Source organism: Dermacentor silvarum, chromosome 5, assembly GCF_013339745.2.
Source record: "Dermacentor silvarum isolate Dsil-2018 chromosome 5, BIME_Dsil_1.4, whole genome shotgun sequence".
Lineage (NCBI taxonomy): Eukaryota > Metazoa > Arthropoda > Arachnida > Ixodida > Ixodidae > Dermacentor > Dermacentor silvarum.
In genome coordinates, this window is record NC_051158.1 from 30,066,959 (window position 1) to 30,083,981 (window position 17,023).

Consider the following 17,023-nt stretch of genomic DNA (forward strand, 5'->3'; position numbering starts at 1 on the left):
ATTAATAATTGCACTTGCGTGATCAGTTTGCAAAGACAACAAACTTGCGCAGGTCCAACGCCTGTTTCGGAACCGCGAGAAAGCGAAGGTTTCGAAGTGTTTGCGTGAGCATTGTTGCCTGACGCAGATGCCTGATGGCATTTGCTACATAGGGCTGACGTTGTATTATGACTTTCCGCTTTTTCGGAGGTAGTCGGTAGCCTATAGTCGGTGGCAACCAAGGAGGTTGGTGACAACCTGAGGATCACAAACAAGCACCACCCACAAAAACGCAGTGCACCGGCTCTGCACCTCTGAAAGACAGCTGAGCCAGCTGGAGTCTGCTCAAAGCTCAATGAACTTGATCTGCTAATGGATAATGCTAGGCTAATTGGCAAATAAAAGCTAGTTGTTACAAGCTAAACTGTTACCTTTCGCTGAGTGTGACATCAGGGTGGTCAACCGCAAAAATTTGCCATCCCGGAGCTCACTTGACAGACGTCGAGTGAGCTCCTGCTCAGCGCGCGGACGCGTCTAGGGGTGCCATTCCACCATATTGTCAGATTTGGAACAATAGCGGTATTTTGAGCCAATCGGAGAGGCTGTGGCAGACCTCTGGGCCTCTTTGACTGGCTCAAAATGCCACCTTTGCCAAACTTGATAACATGGCGGAATTTGACAATGTCCAGAATGGCAACCCTCCAGTGCTGCATCTCGCGAAAGTGAAACTAACCTCTGAAGTCATCCTCCGAGATAACCCCTCCAGGTCGTTAGAATGCGCAGCCTAATGCTGCGACGTCGGTGACGTACCATCACAAAATGCCATTCACGCAGCCCTTCGAGGCCATCGCAATGAACAGCCGGCGTACGTAGAGCCGGTGCGGACGTACTGGAAAATGTGCCATATTATCGGATACAACGACACGGTTGAACATATTCGGGTATAGCGAAGTAATTGCATCCGGTTGTAATGAAGGGTTTGCGAAGTCTATAGGGTATATTTCGGGAAGTGGCAAACCAGACCCCTAAGGGTTCCGAAAGGTGGGAGAACTCGGTGATAGGTGTTGTCCATATCCACCCCCCAGCGACGACTCTCTTCTGAGAAGCAGACACCAGTCTCGAAAGCTGTGCTTTTGCTGGCTGCATGCGGCGGAAGCAATTGCAGAGCCGGAAACAAGTCATGGACGCCATGCTTTGAAAATTACATATGTATCATCGCTTCCTTCGATGTACGACGTCGTCAGCGTAGTTGTCGTCACGCTGTCGTCGCCGATGCGGTGCCAGGGTTGTCTGTTTGCAGCGACACAATAATACATTACGCGCCCTCAGAACGGCCCCTATCCATCGTCTTCAAGATTGGGCGGTAAGCGAGAGACAACGCGCACCGCCCGATCTCGGAGGCAATGCACGAACGATTCCTTCTTTGCTAACGACTCGCACATAGCGAACGACTCCTCGTTCGCGTGATATGCGCGAGTCGTCGCTCAATTTGTATAACTTCTTTAGCGCGTACACACCTATTTGGATGCTGTTAATTAACTCTCTCATGCGCGTTCGAGCCTGTGATTCAGCGTTTCTGAAATATATAAAGTGCAATGGCTCCGTATAGACTAAACCGACTTTAATTACAAGAAAATTGCAGGAATTTTTTCCAACGAGATTTTTTTTTCCTTTTCCTATTATGCCTGCGCTCCTAAGGCCCAATATTACGTAACTTACGCAACGACACGTTTCAGCGAAGGTCCACCATAATTGGTGACTGAAAGGGGGTTAACATTCCTCTCTCGTGCAAGTAAATTTTATGCGTGTGCTTAATCGACAAGCATATCGACGGGATTTTTAGGCGTTCCCGTACGTACATATACAACCTCGCGCGCGCCACCACGCGTCCAGATCGCGAACGAACGCGGGAGTGGCGAAGAATCTCTTCGGCCTCGGCGCGCGTGTGTCCGTGCTTCGGCGCCGAGGAACGGTGCTGGCCGATGTAGGTTGTCGGTCGTCGACCCGCCAGCACCATCGGCTCTCCAGAGCCGCTACAACGGCGATTGACCTGCAGCGGCGGCGGTGTGGCCCTTTCTGTCTATATGTGGGCCACGCGGACGCCGATTCGATGCCGCACTCCCGTCCCCGAGCACCGGGGTTCACGTCTTTTCGACAGTCGCCGCCGGAGAAACATTCCTCGATGTCCCAATCGCGAACCGAACCCCGTTCGCTGTAGGCGTAGCACAGCGCGCCGAATCCGAGACCGCCGAAATAAGACTTACGTCATGTATTACCTCAAGAAAAAATAGCAGGACGGTCGGCGCGAAACATACAGAGTGCACGCGCTGACGCGTTTCGCGTTCCTTTTTTTAATTTTTTTTTTCCTTTCGTGCTTCAAGTGGCGTTATTACGTTTACTCATAGACTGGCAACGCAGCTTTCAACATCACAGCAGGCGCGGCAGTGAATGAGTAAGACATTTTTATTGATTCATTCGATAGTTATTATTGAATCAAATCCAAAAGCTATAATATTGATTCATTCGTGGCGTTTAATGTCCCGAAGCATCGAACCAGCAACGAGAGGAGCGGCGGAGTAGGGCTCCGGCTTAATTTTAACCACCTGTTGGAGTGTTTTTTCGACGTTCACCCAAAGCATGGTACAGGATCATTTTTGCACTCCGCCTCTATCGGTATGCGGCCGCTGTTGCCTGCAGTCGAACCTGCGACCTTGTGCTCGGCCACAGAACGACAAAGCTGCCGAGCTACCAAGGCGTGTGAACTCAGGCTTCGCACCGTAAAGAAAACCAGCTGGTTCGGCGTCTCTCATAGTCCGCGACCCATCGTCAGTCTATTGGTCAATACACCAATTAAATCACTAATCGCTCCTTATGACAGCGTATCAGCGGTTCAGGACTTGTTGCGTCGTCAAGGCGTACACCTCTGAAGGCAAAGAAAAAATTCAACAGGCGTGGATGAATGCGAAAGCATTACGATCATCGCGGGATGCCTATGCTCTTTCAGTCGTTAACTACATGACCGAAACGTTTAGATGCATTGTGTAATTGCGACAACCAACGGTGTTCGCCACAAGGTGCGCACAATGCGAGGTCGTGGGTTCGACTCCCAACAAAGGTCGTGGGTACGAGCGCCTTAATTAACTCTACCTTAATTAACACCAAAGATCGTGGCCACGTTCGAGTGCCGTAATGAACTCTATCTCAATTAAACCTGCCTTAATTAATTTTGCCCATCAACTGCCTCGATTAGCTTGCTTGGGCTCCCTTGACTTTTTGGACCATCGTGTGGTCACGCCAACGCCGACAACGCCGAACTTCACGCCTCATGAGCCATATATAATGCTTTGGCATTCAAATCCATCTGCATCCCGTTCTGGTGGTCACGTCATATATTTGTGACCGAAGGCTCGCGCTTGCGTGGTTATTACTCCCAGAAATGTTATGAGACCGCTGGACGGTGTTAGCGGGGAAGTTTGGGTAGGCGCCGGCGTCCCAGAGGCCTCGATGACCTTCGGTGACCTTGATGACCGCCTTCCGAGGAGAAGCGCAGTTATCCGGCATTCCAACCATCCCGTCGTCGCTAGGGTCACGCAAGTCGAGGTCGCAAGTCGCGATCGCGCAAGGATTATCACGGCACACATGACGGCTCGCTATGCTCCAAGACGCTCTCTCGTGATTATAGCCGACACGCGAGGTGCCAAAGAATTCCAGCGTCACCGGCCTTTTATGGCATTTCCCGCGACCTGTGCAAGCATATTCGTGGCATCTTCTTCGAATACGCGCTCAGAACGAGGGACAAGGAGCCGGCGAGTTGGTACTGGTTCAACTCGGCCACCGTTGCCGTGTACTGATGCCAAACATGGTACTCGTGGCAGCTTCAGCTTCTCGTTATACTATGAGGTGCTCCGCAGAGCTAGAAAGGTCGCGTATAAGGCACGAACTAATCTTTATTACGGCACTGAAACAGCGCTGATATGTTCCTTGAAAGAAATTTATTATGCAACAGAGCGTGACCGTGTGACGCTGTGTCTCCTCGGCGACGGTGTTACGCCAAAACACTACTGGCACGGAAGAAGCGACCACCGCGTTGGCCATTGGCACAAACCCTGCGAGAGACCACGTCATTGGTCTTACAGACTCACAAGCGCCTTGCAGAAATCAAGCTACAGGTGGAATCTCAGAGGTATAGCGCCTTTCTATGCTAAGAAAGTATACCCTGGCCAGAACAACCACGATAATCTGGACCCCAGGTCACGAATATCTCGCTGCGAATCTGAAGGCACACCTCTTCTTCATTCTGACGTTTTTACGTGTCAAAACCAGTTCTGATTATGAGGCACGCCGTAGTAGAGGGCTCCGGATTAATTTTGACCACCTGGGGTTCTTTAACGTGCACTACAACGCAAGCACACGAGCGTTTTTGCATTTCGCCTCCATCGAAATGCGGCCGTCGCGGCCGCGATTCGCTCCCCCGACCTTCGTTCTCAGCAGCGCAACGCCTTAGCTAACTGAGTCACCGTGGCGGGCCTGAAGGCCCATGTCTCGTCGCGAGCGCAAGTCCACAGAGCATCTCAGCGAGCTGATCCCGAAGAGGGGAGGCACTAACCCACCCCCAAACAGTCTCAGACCATCTTCCAACACTCTAGACTTCGAAGACGGAAATGGCTCCAACCCGGGCCCACGCATCACTCACGTGCGACGAGGCGGTGTCGTGGAGGCAATTATAGACGAAACACAATCCCACACCGCAAGCTATGACACGCGATGTATCCCACACAATATCCATACACACTTGTTCCGACAGCAACGCACCGGCCACGCTTTACCGCGCCGTATGGGCATGCCAACAAACAATCTCCATACCGCGCAACCCGCACACCGAGTCGGTCCCGGAAGGCTTCCGGGATTAACTTGATACAGTCGAGAAAGCTAGGGGAGTGCCCCGGTACGATTTTGTACTCCATAGTATCTCAATTGGTAGCGCAACGCACACATAATGCGGAGATCGTGGGTATACGGCTCCCACCGGCGGCAAGCTTTATTTCTTTATTTCGTCCACTTTCCTTTCTCTGAAGTTTATCATTACAACGCTTCAGTTAAAAACTACAGATACCTTTTCTAGAGCTTTCCTTGGCTTCATGATCTGTCGGTTGCATATGATTGCGACTAACAAAAATCGGGCCCCTCGGTCCCCTTTATTCGCGTTATGTGCCACTGTGCGACCGTGCGACACTGCGAAAGACTGATATCAACAGTGGTTTAACGAGGGATGTGTCTCAGGCTGGAGCCAAGAGGACTTGTCGTCTTCAGGGGTCCATGACGAAGACAAGCCTTCGCTTGTCCTGACGAAGCCAGGGGTCCTGACGAAGCCTTTCCCGTGATTTCCTTTTCCTGACGAAGACGAGCCATGTATTCGAAGCGTTGCCTCCACCCTGAGACATCCCTTGTTCGACCACCGTTCGTAACTTAGACTCTCCACCTTACTGTGAACGGGTGTTTTGTTTGGATTTCGACTGAATCGGTGTTAGTTCCGCTGCACGTGACCTTGTGTTGTAATATACCTTCAGCACAAATTATAATTATCAGTTGCCGTTTCTGGCACCAAAACTGACGCTTCGACTGGGTCATTATGAGTCGGAAGCCCTCCATGTAGGTTTCCTTGACTGACTCGCTGACAAATTGATTGACTGATCCATCACTCGATTGATTGATTGATTCATTCATTGGTTGATTGATATACTTGTCGATTGGTTGGCGATTACCTATGGATCGGTAATGTGGCTGTGCGCTCGCCCGATTCATTGAAGAATTCATGTGCCAATTAATTGGCTCACCCTCCGGTTGATTGATTGATTGATTGATTTTACCGTCTCAAAGCGACACAAAGGTGTCAGAGACAACGCAATATACATGACTCCGGATATACATTTATAAGCCATTTCACTTAAGTACTCGTGAGTATGGGAGCGGGAAAAAAAAACATAGATAGATGTGGAAATCGAAAAGGAAAACAGGTGAACGAGAGTTGTCGGCCCCTTATTTATATCTCCTTTTATATATATTATATCCGCATTCGCTTCATCCCGAAGCGTTTTCGTTTTTCGCTATACCCCGAAGCAACGCCTCACCACGTATCTGGAATTTCACGCGCGCGGTTGCACGCGTCGCCACTCAACTGCGACTTCTTCCTCATTTTCTGTTCACTCTTTCCCTGCCGCGTTTCCGGTATTCAAGTATTGCGACTTATTTCAATGATTCGACTTTTTTCCCCCCAATACGTTCACATATTTATAGCCAGGCCAACAACAAAAAAAATCCCGTTGTTAGCATCTCCTTTCCTGAAAATTTGCAAATTATCTACCAGTTAGTTTTCATAGCGATCACAGATGTTACGCGTTGTGTTAATAATTTTTTTTTATAACGTGGTCTTATCGTACCCTACACGACGTTCTCTTCACCTAGCACTGACAAGCGTTAACTGTTGTTATCCTGTGCTGGCAGCAGCAGTGATTGTGCGCGTGTGCTCTGTTTCTTTCTCGATTTCTTTCTTATCTTTCTACGTTCCCTTCCGTAATTCGCCGGTGTAGGGCAACAAGCCGGATATTTGATCTGCTTTACCTCCCCGCCTTCCATGCCTGCCTGTCATCCTTTGAAACAAGGCACGTCCTTGACCTCGCGGACGAGCACTGCCTTTGCATCTCGGGCAACGAAAGCACTTTTGTGTTTTTCTTAGAGACACTGGTCTCAATGGGACACTTCAGTCGAGCGTTAAGTGCTGTGTTTTTTTGTGTGTTGTGTATCTTTGTTTGTGAACTGTGCCCATCATTTCGTTTTTCATTACATTCATCTTGATTAGATTGCCGGGCGGCATGTTTCCAGGATTTAATAAATCTCTCTCTCTCTCTTCCTTTATTAGGTATCTGTCTTTCTTTTATTTTTTTCGTTGCCCATCATCCTTTTTTGTGTCTCCTGTAAGCGCTGTGATGGAGCAAAGGAGTTTATTTAGGAAATGGCAAGAGACGTCGACCTGAGATTGACTCCTCTATAGGCCTCGAGTAACTGTGAGGTAGGAGTGCAAAGACGGACACATGTACAGAAAGAAAATGCCAAAGCAAACACATTTCTTTCTACTTGTAACCGTGTTCGCACGCCTGACTTTCTGGCGGACTCACTGATTGATTGGTTGATTGATTGATTGATTGATTGATTGATTGATTGATTGATTGATTGATTGATTGATTGATTGATTGATTGATTGATTGATTGGTACAGCAACTGTACGTAGCATGAAGCTACAAAGGAAACCCGTACGCGTTGCTTAGAAAGAAAGCTTCCCAGTTGAAGAAAAATTCATCTTCGGTCTGAGTCCAGGTTTGCCACGTCAAGCCATACTTTCGGCACTCACACGCGGAGAAATAAAAGCAGCTTAACAGTTTTTACTGGGTTCTCCTGCAACGACACCGAACAGTATCGAGACGTTGAAGAACCTTCCCAACCATCAGAAAGCAAATAAAACGCTAACTAGACCGCAAAGGGTCTAGTAGACCACAAAAGTCTAGACCGCGAAGGGTCTAGCCAGCCCGTGGGCATCGACAGTGTCTCAAGGCCTCGCATCTCCCCCAACGATACGGAAAGGCATCCAGACGTCGAAGCATCGGCGAACCATTACAAAGCAATAAAACGCAAACGCGACAGGATAGACGCGTGCAGCAATGTTCGATGCCTCAAGGCCTCTCTTTACGGATCGCACATTCGCGCGCGCACGCCACCGCCACACAAGAGAAAAAAAATTGGAGGACGCTTAAGCTTCGCCTTTAAGAGTGGAACGCGATAGCATCCAAAGATCCCTGGCTGCTTGTCAGGTTTTTATCTCGTATATTCAAATTACAATCCGACGCTATATCACCATCTGTAGGTTGTGGTTAAGTCGTACTTTACGATTTTTCTGACGGATTTTGAGAAATTCAATTTTTGTTCACTAACGCCTTGCGCCACGCGAAGGGCCTGCCCGGTCGGGGTGGTTCGGGATGACGTGGTTCGGCATGATTATTTCGGTCAACGACGCCGGCGCTCACGCCGACTCCGGATTTTCTGCGACGCGCTGCCCGGCTTATAACGCTATCGCGTTAAAAAGGGACCTTCGCGAGCAGAAACGACTCCCCACCTCCGAAAGGAACTCTCGAAATTCAAAACAGCGCTCGAGTCGTTTTCTTTAACGCCGTATACGCACGACTTTCGCGAAGCGAGGTATATAGTTGCGGCGCCGGCGCATCGCTGAGCGCGCGACGGTGGTATCGAATACGCGTCGTCGAGTGGCGATGTGTTAGATCTCTCGCGGCAGTCGGAATGCGGCCACCAGCAGAACTCCCGCGCTCCGCTTTGCCGTGATCGAGACGGAGGAAAGGAGAACGGGGAGGGTCTGGCGCGAAGTGAAATTCCAACAGCGATCCGCTTTCGCCAGCCCGTGGGAGAGCATTGTTGCATTTTAAACGAGGCGCGATAGCGCGAGACGGGGAAGAAGGCAGGCGCTTCAAACGAAAGCGAGCGCGCAAGAGAAATCACGCCACTAACACAAGGCGCGCGCGCACACACACACAGTCACACGGGCGTGTGAATTAAGGGAGTGCGGCGTGGGAGTTGCGATAAGGTGCCTACACCCCAGGTAAGCACCCAGAGCTGAGCCAATGTGAGGCCACGTTGACCGATATCGTTTGACGACGGACCAACGTAAGGCCAGCGCCACGCCAATATGGCGCCACGTTGGGCCAACAGTCGCACTGCTTTGTCCGAGACTATTAAGGTGTTTTCGTATATTGGTGAAGGGAGGACGGTTCGGGAAATCGTTCTACGTCTCTTGGGCAGTTAAAGGCCTCGCACGTCAGGCTTTACTAAACGATATGCGGTTGTAGTCCCAACATTAAAGAGGTGTCGAATTGAGCTGCCCCTGTTGGGCCAATATGAGTCGCATCATTAGAATTACACTGCCGCTGTTCCCCGCCGTGCGGCGCTGGGGTTCCTTTTTCTACGTAGCAAAATGATAATTCTGGATATTGTTATTTCACGTTGGCACGGCAGTTGAAGGAATTGCACTTGAGGGCCCTACCGATGTCGCACGAGCGTGATACGATGCTGGGCGGGCCATTGCTGTCTCACGTAAGGCCAATGAGTGGCCGCAATCGGGCCAATCTTGTCAGTCGCTGTGCCTATACCGGCACTCTTTCTTGGGCGGCGCTGGAGCAGCTTACTGCACGTCATGACACACGAGCAAAAGAAAATCATTCAGGATATGCTTATCTCACATCGGTTTGTCATTTAAGAACATGACACGTGATGCCCTGAAAACGTAGCCTATTTGTTGGTTTTCTCCGTATCGTGAGCTACAAAAGAAACAACCACTGATCGATCTACGGTCGCAGGTACGTGCCAGGGTATAATGGGAAAGGGGAAGAATATATTGAGCCCACGTACACCGCTCCAACGTGAGAACAACGGTTATAGCAAGGGCAACGAAAAATACGAACACGTCGTGAAGGAAAAGAGGGAAACTATGTTCGCACACAGACGCCGAAGAGTTCTTAGGCACCTGAATATATACATGGACTCGGTTACGTTCTACCTCGTTTTCGGAGAATACAATGACCTCGAGAAGCTTTCTGGTCAAGGGAAAGCCTATAAATGGCATTCACCTTCCAATCCGAAGAAAAGAACTTGTCGCTTTTCCGCATACAAAAGCTTTAGCAACTGTCGACGCTTAAACCGACGCAATGGAAATTTAAACTCTGTCACATTTCTATACGCATACGCAATTATGTCGATCACTCACAGTTCGAGCGCTTCTTGTGCGTGTCTTGCAACGCACCAAATGTATTCCTGTGGACTTTCCAATTCATGCCGGTACACTGAAGTTATATTTTCCTTTCCCGTTCCTACCAAGCTTCAAGCATCGCGTGGAATTGGGCAGGGGGGGGGGGGGGGGGGGGGGGGGTGCTGCATTGTCAGACTCCATGACTGTAAACAGCGCCTGACACGAGCAGGTGGAGTACAAGCTTTTACTTGTTACATCGAACACAACAGTGAAGGCTATATACGCCGCAGTGTTTTTCGTTCTCTACACCTGACTGCATATTAACATCCCGTCCTCGTATGCAGTGAGCAAACACTACAACGAACATAGCGTTAATATTGTGCAAGTACGGCACCGTGATCGTAATCTTCTACAGCGAAGGTTACAGTACAGTGTCTGTAGTTTTCTACAGTTAAGTACAGCTCAGTGACGGCAACCTTCTGTAGTAGGAACTACAGAAAGACTGCATTAGCGCGAGTGCAATTTTCAAAAACTAACCACAGCGCTGTGAGCGCAAAGAGAAAAATTAAGCGCAGTGTCTGTAGTCTTCTGTACAGCTAAATCTACGAAGAGGACTACATCCCAGCGTCTGTACTACGTGGTATTCTACATAACTGCGCCGAATTCTTAGTGCGGTACTGCAGAGAAGACCATCAAGGCAAGCATACACTACCTGCAGTCTTCCATGGCGAAGACTTCAATGCAGTAGAATACTCTACAGCGCTGTGTTTGTTGTCTTCCTGCCTGCCACAGCCTGACCGACGCTGCATTTCTTTCTTTATTTCTGCTCCACCTCCATGAGTAGAGAAAATGAGTCAAGTAGCTTATCTTAACGCTAAGACGTTTCCCTTAATCTATTTTTTTTTTCGTCGACCGCACCTGTCTCGGTCAATCCGCCACAACTATAATCTGTCGTCAATCTCAAGCACCGCCACTTAGGCGGATGGATCAATCGCCGCCTGCCTGCCTGGCCGCTATAATCATCGACCTCCGCTCGGCCCTTGAGACGTGCATTGTTTGCCGTCCACTTTGCGTGTGGCCGACCTTGGCTATGGCGCTCGCCGTTGTCTGCTAATTCGATCACGCCACCTCCCCACGAGAAATGCATGTTTCAGCGCCTCGCACCGCTGCTTTGCAGAGAAGACGAAAACCAGGGGAAGCCCTACTCGCGGTGATAATGAGCACACGTGACAGGTGGGAGGGCGGCAGTGAGAACTCTAGCAATGAAGTTCGCTTTGACTAAGAGTGCTCGCAGAACCGTAGCCCAGGACACGTCAGAGGATTCGTTTCACAGCCTTCAAGTTGTCTGCTTCTGTTCCTGTTGTAACAGTATAGTGAAGAGCTCGAAATTCAGTTTGCTGCCTCCGGGCGTCCACCTTTGTGGATGTCGGTTCCTTTTTCAACACGACGAATACCCACGAGGAGAGAATGGCCACACAGATGAGATATAGAGCGAGTACCTGTAACTACCAAAATTTTGAAGAAAAAAAAAACGCAGGAAGATAAACATATTTGATAAGGAAATGTAGCGAAATTCAAAAAAAATTACAATAAGTAAAGTAACGTGTCTCAAATATCACAGCAGAGAGGTGGAACTCCTGGCTACGTAACCTGTTGGGCGCTTCTATAAACTTATGAAGTACATCGCAAGTTGACCTGTAGCTGCGGCCAAACTGCATAGCTTCAAACGGTAATAAATGTGGAATATATAGTCATCGAAAACGCAAGGTTTGAGAGGGAGGTGACGAGAGGGGGGGGGGGGAACACAAGAACGCCCACGTACCATGCATTGGGTGCACAAAGAACACCAGGTGGTCGAAATTATCCCAGAGTCCCCCGCTATGGAGTGTCTCAAAATCATATCGTGGTTTTGGCAAGGGGAAAACTCCGAATATAATTTAATATTATTTCGAATTGTGTGCGGCTGTGTTATAAGGTCTGAACTTGGTGCAGCAAATAAAACTCCTATCCCTTTCTCTCTCTTTTTTTTTTCTCTCGCAGGGGAACCATGTACCTGTGGCCGGCGCTCTTCTTATCGGCCCTGGGTGCCGGCTGGCTATCACGTGAGTCACCTGACCACCACTGTCATCGCTTTCCGCCAGCTTCTTCTCGTCTATCTAATCTCTGTGTAACGAGAAAGGTCGATAACAGCACGGCGAATACACCGCGACGCGAATGAATCGTGGCAACGGAAGTACCGAAAACCATAGAGTTTCCTAGAATAATCACCAGAGGGAAATGTGGCGCTGCGATCATTAAACAACCATGGGAATGATGATACTGCCTTCGGACAATTATGTTTACTTAATTACTTAAAGCGCAGAACTTTCTTGAAAATGGTGAATTTAGAAAGTCAAGAAGCTGTTTTAAAGTCAGAAGGGCGAAGTTTAGGCCCAAATCCATGTACTAACAATCATTCCTATGCTGTAACAAGCAAAAGCAAGAAGGTTAACCGTACCTACATCGGGTTACGTTGCAGGGGAAAGGAGGATGCAGGACGTAAAGTACAGTACGCTTTAAAGTAATTTAGCACCCTTAAGGCTGAATGATGGTGTAAATCGGTCTATAGCTCACACTCTTACACCCGAAAGGTGTAAAGGTGCGAGTTATAGACCAATTCGCACCCTTTCTCACCCTTAAGGGTACAAATTAGAGTGCAGACTACACAGCGATGCGTCTCTGAACAGTCCCTCAGGTCCGTCGAGTTTAGAGCGCGCGCATATAGGTCTCTGCACTGATGACGGGTAAGGCCATGCACTGGAGAAATTTGCATCTGAGGAAACTCGGTGGTAAAATTGGATTGACAGGATGGGGGTCTTCAAATACGGGTGCAGTGACTACGGCTCACATACTCTGTATATATATTGCGAGTTTGTGACAGCTGGGGACAGTATATTGAAAGTGAAAATAATCAAAGAGCCGCTAGTAGTGGTCGATCGTTTCCTTCTTTTCCTGCTATCTCATACACTTAGGTTCTTGGCCCCACTTCCGGTGGTCGGTTTGTGCCAGTGTTTTAGAACAGCTCCAGAGTTGCACTTTCTAGCACTGAATCTTGTTGCGAGTTTGAGCAGAATTACCAATTTCGTCTCTTTCTCTCTATCCCTATCTGTCGACTCTATCCCTCTACCTATGGATTCTTATCTATCAACCATCTCTCTCTTTATCTACTTATCTGTCTCTCTCGCTGTCTACTCTCTTTCTACTTATACCTGTCTACTATCACCTATGGATTTTTATCTATCAACACTCTCTCTTTATCTATCTCCCTTCTACACACTCTTTCTACTTATCTCTGTCTAATATCTCTCTAGCTATGGATTATTATCTATAAAGCATATCTCTATAACTCATTTCTAACACTCTCTATTTATATATCTGTCTCTCTCGCTGTCTCTCTCTCTCTCTCTCTACTTATCTCTGTCTACTCCCTCTCTATATCTATCTATTTATCTATATCAATTATATATTCTACAGCGGCAGCCGCGGCCGAGGGAGGGCACCACCGCACCCGCCGAGAAGTGCAGCCGAGGACTGACCTGAAGATCGTCTGCTACTACTCAAACTGGGCCGTGTACCGACCCTCGCTGGCCAAGTTCACGCCGCAGAACATCAACCCGTACCTGTGCACGCACATCATCTACGCGTTCGCCGGCTTCAACAAGCGTTACGAGCTGAAGCCCTACGACCCGTACAATGACATCGAGCAAGGTATGCGACTGGCTGATCCACTCTTCCCTACAGCAACTGTACCGGGTGTTGCTTTTTATGTGGAACACGTTCTTCTGAACGAAACTGTCATGACTTCCTTAGCCTCTGCCGTTTTCGCAGAGAGCCACGTGGCTAGGTAGACATTGTCATCAAGAAAATTTTCGGTGATCTCATCACCTATTAGCTAAAATTTTCTAATAACTTTTTTTTTCAATAATTGACTTTTAAGTCATATGTTGTAATTGCGAAAGTCTCGAACTGTAGTGCGAGGGTCAACAGTTTGGGCGTTTCCTTCTGACCTTCTAATACCAACACCCGCAGGCAACTACAAGAAGTTCGTGGGACTGAAGCAGTACAACCCTGGTCTCAAGACAATGGTCGCCGTGGGCGGATGGAACGAGGGCTCTAAAAGGTAAGCAGTGGATGCACGGAACTGTGAATATGCCTTTGCTGCGCAAAAGAAGTATTCCCGATGATAATGAATCAACAAGCGTGGCTTACTTCCCGGCGTCATTCGTTTTTTGGAGTAACGAGCGGTTGTAATGGGAGTGTGAAAGGTCGTGGAGGCTCCCGTGAGGGGGTTACAACGTCAGAAAGACCTTTTCTAGAGATCTTCCATCTTGGTCGGCGTCACTGTCCCAGCAGCATGTTGACAGATTGCGCTAACTGAAACAGACGAAGAAAAAGCAGACCGGCCGGCGGTGGTACTCTGGCGAGTGTCGAATTCCGACGTGTTGACGTTTCGAGCCAATCAGAAAGGCCGTAGCAACCTCGTGGGTCAATCAGAACTGACAAGATGGCGAATCTGACAATATGGTCGAATTCGGTTCGTTCATATTTGGTTGGTTCATAATGCATATAGCTGCAAACCGGCACAGACGACGAAAAATGCTTGTCGGGGATGTTATTTTGGGTCACGTGCTGCGGACACTGTCAAATTTCGCCATACTGTCCAATCCGCCATCTTGAGACCTCAGATCGCCTCGCGCGATGTGGCTACGCGGTCTCTGATTGATTCTAAACGCAAACGTGGTGGAATTCGACAGTGTCCACAACATTTGGCCCAGGATATAGCATCTCAGACAAGAATTACTTGCCTTTTTTCTCTGTCGTCTGTTTCAATTTGCGCTCTATGCCTTATGAACGCCCTTGTCTCTGTATCGCCCCCCCCCCCTTTTTTTTTTCTTTGCGTTTTTAAAACAAATAGCTTTCCTTGGTCCTTTCGCCCGTTTACCGCCGATGCACAAATTAAAAAGGCACCAATTATGGGCCCGTGCTGTCGGGCACACAATTCCGGGCACACTCGTCACCAGACACGAGCCATTGTAGCTCTTCGTTGTGTCCACCTATACGACCGCTACAGATTTGCAGGTTAACGGCTCTGTTCTCTGCCGAAATAAGCAATGAAACAACAATAACTTCCTAAACGTCCTCACAGCAGCAATTATACGCCGTCAAGCGCATCATCCCTTTAATGAAGCCACAAGCTCTCAAGCAGCGTTCGCGCGGCTATTCGCTTGCATTGCTAATCATCGTCGATGGCTTCTACACAATTTTTGTTTCGTCATAATCATCGTCGCTGTCATCGCGTTTCTTCCCGGTGACCAGCCGAGATTTCGCGAGATTTCGCAACCTTCACCACGTCTATCCCCCATTTGTCGTCTGCTGCAGGTTCTCGCACATGGTGTCCGAACGGAGCCAGCGGCAAAAGTTCGCTCGCAGCGCCATCAAGTTCTGCCGAGAGCACGGCTTCGATGGCCTGGACATGGACTGGGAGTACCCGGCATTCCGCGAGGGAGGCAAGCCCGAGGACAAGCAAGGATACGCGCAGCTCATCCGGGAACTACGAGAGGCCTTCGAGGCCGAGGCCGTGCCCAGGGGCAAGGACCGCCTGCTACTATCGGTCGCCATGCCCGCCGGCAAGGAGTACATCGACAACGGTTTCGACGTGCGAGTCATCTCCAAGTAAGTGTATGCAGTACAGTGACTCCACGCTTTTGAACGCGATAGCGTTAAGGGCCCCGTGTCAATCCGACGTCGGTGTCGGCGTGGGCGCGCCGGCGTCGGTGGCTGAGAAAATCATCCCGAACCACCCGGACCGCGCAGGCCCTCCGCGTGGCGCAAGGCGTTAGTGAACAAAAATTGAATTTCTCAAAGTAAAATCCGTCAGAAAAATCGTGAAATACGACTTAACCACAATCTACAGACATGATAGCGTCGGTTTGTAGTTTGAATGCACGAGAAAACATAATTCTGTTACGAGGAAACTCAAACGCAAACCCCTTTTCCAGCATTTCTACCATTTGCCAGAAAGCCTGGCAAGCATTCAGGGATCTTTGAATGCTGTCGAGGTCCACTCTAATAAAGGCGAAGCTTGAGCGTCCTCCAAATTTTTCTACCATTACATAAATGGTTCGGTCTGACGTCATCCGAGCCTCCAAGTTGGAGGACCAGCGCACAATGAGAAACTGTGCCCGCGACATAACGCGCAAACCTGTTCGCCATACGTCAAATAATTTTGCGACATGAAAGGGACACCGAGATAAAGAGACAGTTTACACTGGTGAAGTATTTTCTTAAACCTATTTACATTCCTTCGCTGGAAAAACTGATTACTAGCAAAGAAAATTAACGGCGAACTTGCCTTGAATTTCGGGACCCAACCACAGCATCAGTACAGCACTTACACGGTTTCTATGTGCGCCTACTCGTGCGAAGTTTGTATCCTCGCATGCGCGCAGTGATTCCTTACGATAGACATCGGTGTGACGGGTCTGTATTCCATTCAGCTGGAATAATGAGTGCGCCTATACCGACGCTAATGTGTGCCTAAAATTTGCTCCGAAGGCTACCGTATGCACGTGCACCAAGAGACGCAGCTGGTTACGCATATCCGCGACCAGACTAGCGGTCAAGTGCCCCCATCGTTCTACGAAAAATGAGTAGTCAAATTCTTTCGTAACAACTATCCATTTCGTCTGCTGCTGAAGTGCTGATCGGCTGGGGGCGCCTGTCTCCTCTCCACGAATACCCCAACGCAGCCAATCAGAACTTCAGCAGCAGACGAAATGGTCATGTCCACTAGGTGGACACTTGCAAATTAACAGTTTAATTTAAATTCTATATTCGGTATCTTTATCCAACCGAGTCTTTGCCAATCCGCAATTGTGTCACGAGTTCAGAGGACAACAACAACAAAAAAAAAAAAAAACGGTCTGCTTTGGAGCTACAAGGAAGACTCTCGCGAGACTTTGATGTTTATTAGGGCGCAAGTTCGCCCAACATATACTAATTAACTATAATATATATATACATTCTTCGAACCGTGTGTTACAATATACTATAGTCAGGTTCAACTTAAGGAGGCAGGAGAGGCACCGCCCAGATAACCGAAGCGCGGCAGCCGATTTCCTCCGCGACTAAAGAAATAGTCCCGCTGACGCGACTCGGCCCAGTTCGAAATGCGGGCTGCCATGCTCTCCGTCGGCGGGG

At 49.0% G+C, this 17,023-nt stretch overlaps 1 protein-coding gene across 1 annotated transcript in view; it reads left to right on the top strand.

Moving 5' to 3' along the window:
- LOC119453204 (uncharacterized) overlaps positions 1-17,023 on the top strand; it is a 69,354-nt gene that overhangs the window by 42,753 nt on the left and 9,578 nt on the right. Inside the window, exons 2-5 of the mRNA XM_037715225.2 lie at positions 11,825-11,886; positions 13,298-13,531; positions 13,853-13,943; positions 15,203-15,496. Coding sequence (XP_037571153.1) covers positions 11,832-11,886; positions 13,298-13,531; positions 13,853-13,943; positions 15,203-15,496 — 674 coding nt within the window. The 5' untranslated portion in view covers positions 11,825-11,831. The remainder of the gene's footprint in view (positions 1-11,824; positions 11,887-13,297; positions 13,532-13,852; positions 13,944-15,202; positions 15,497-17,023) is intronic.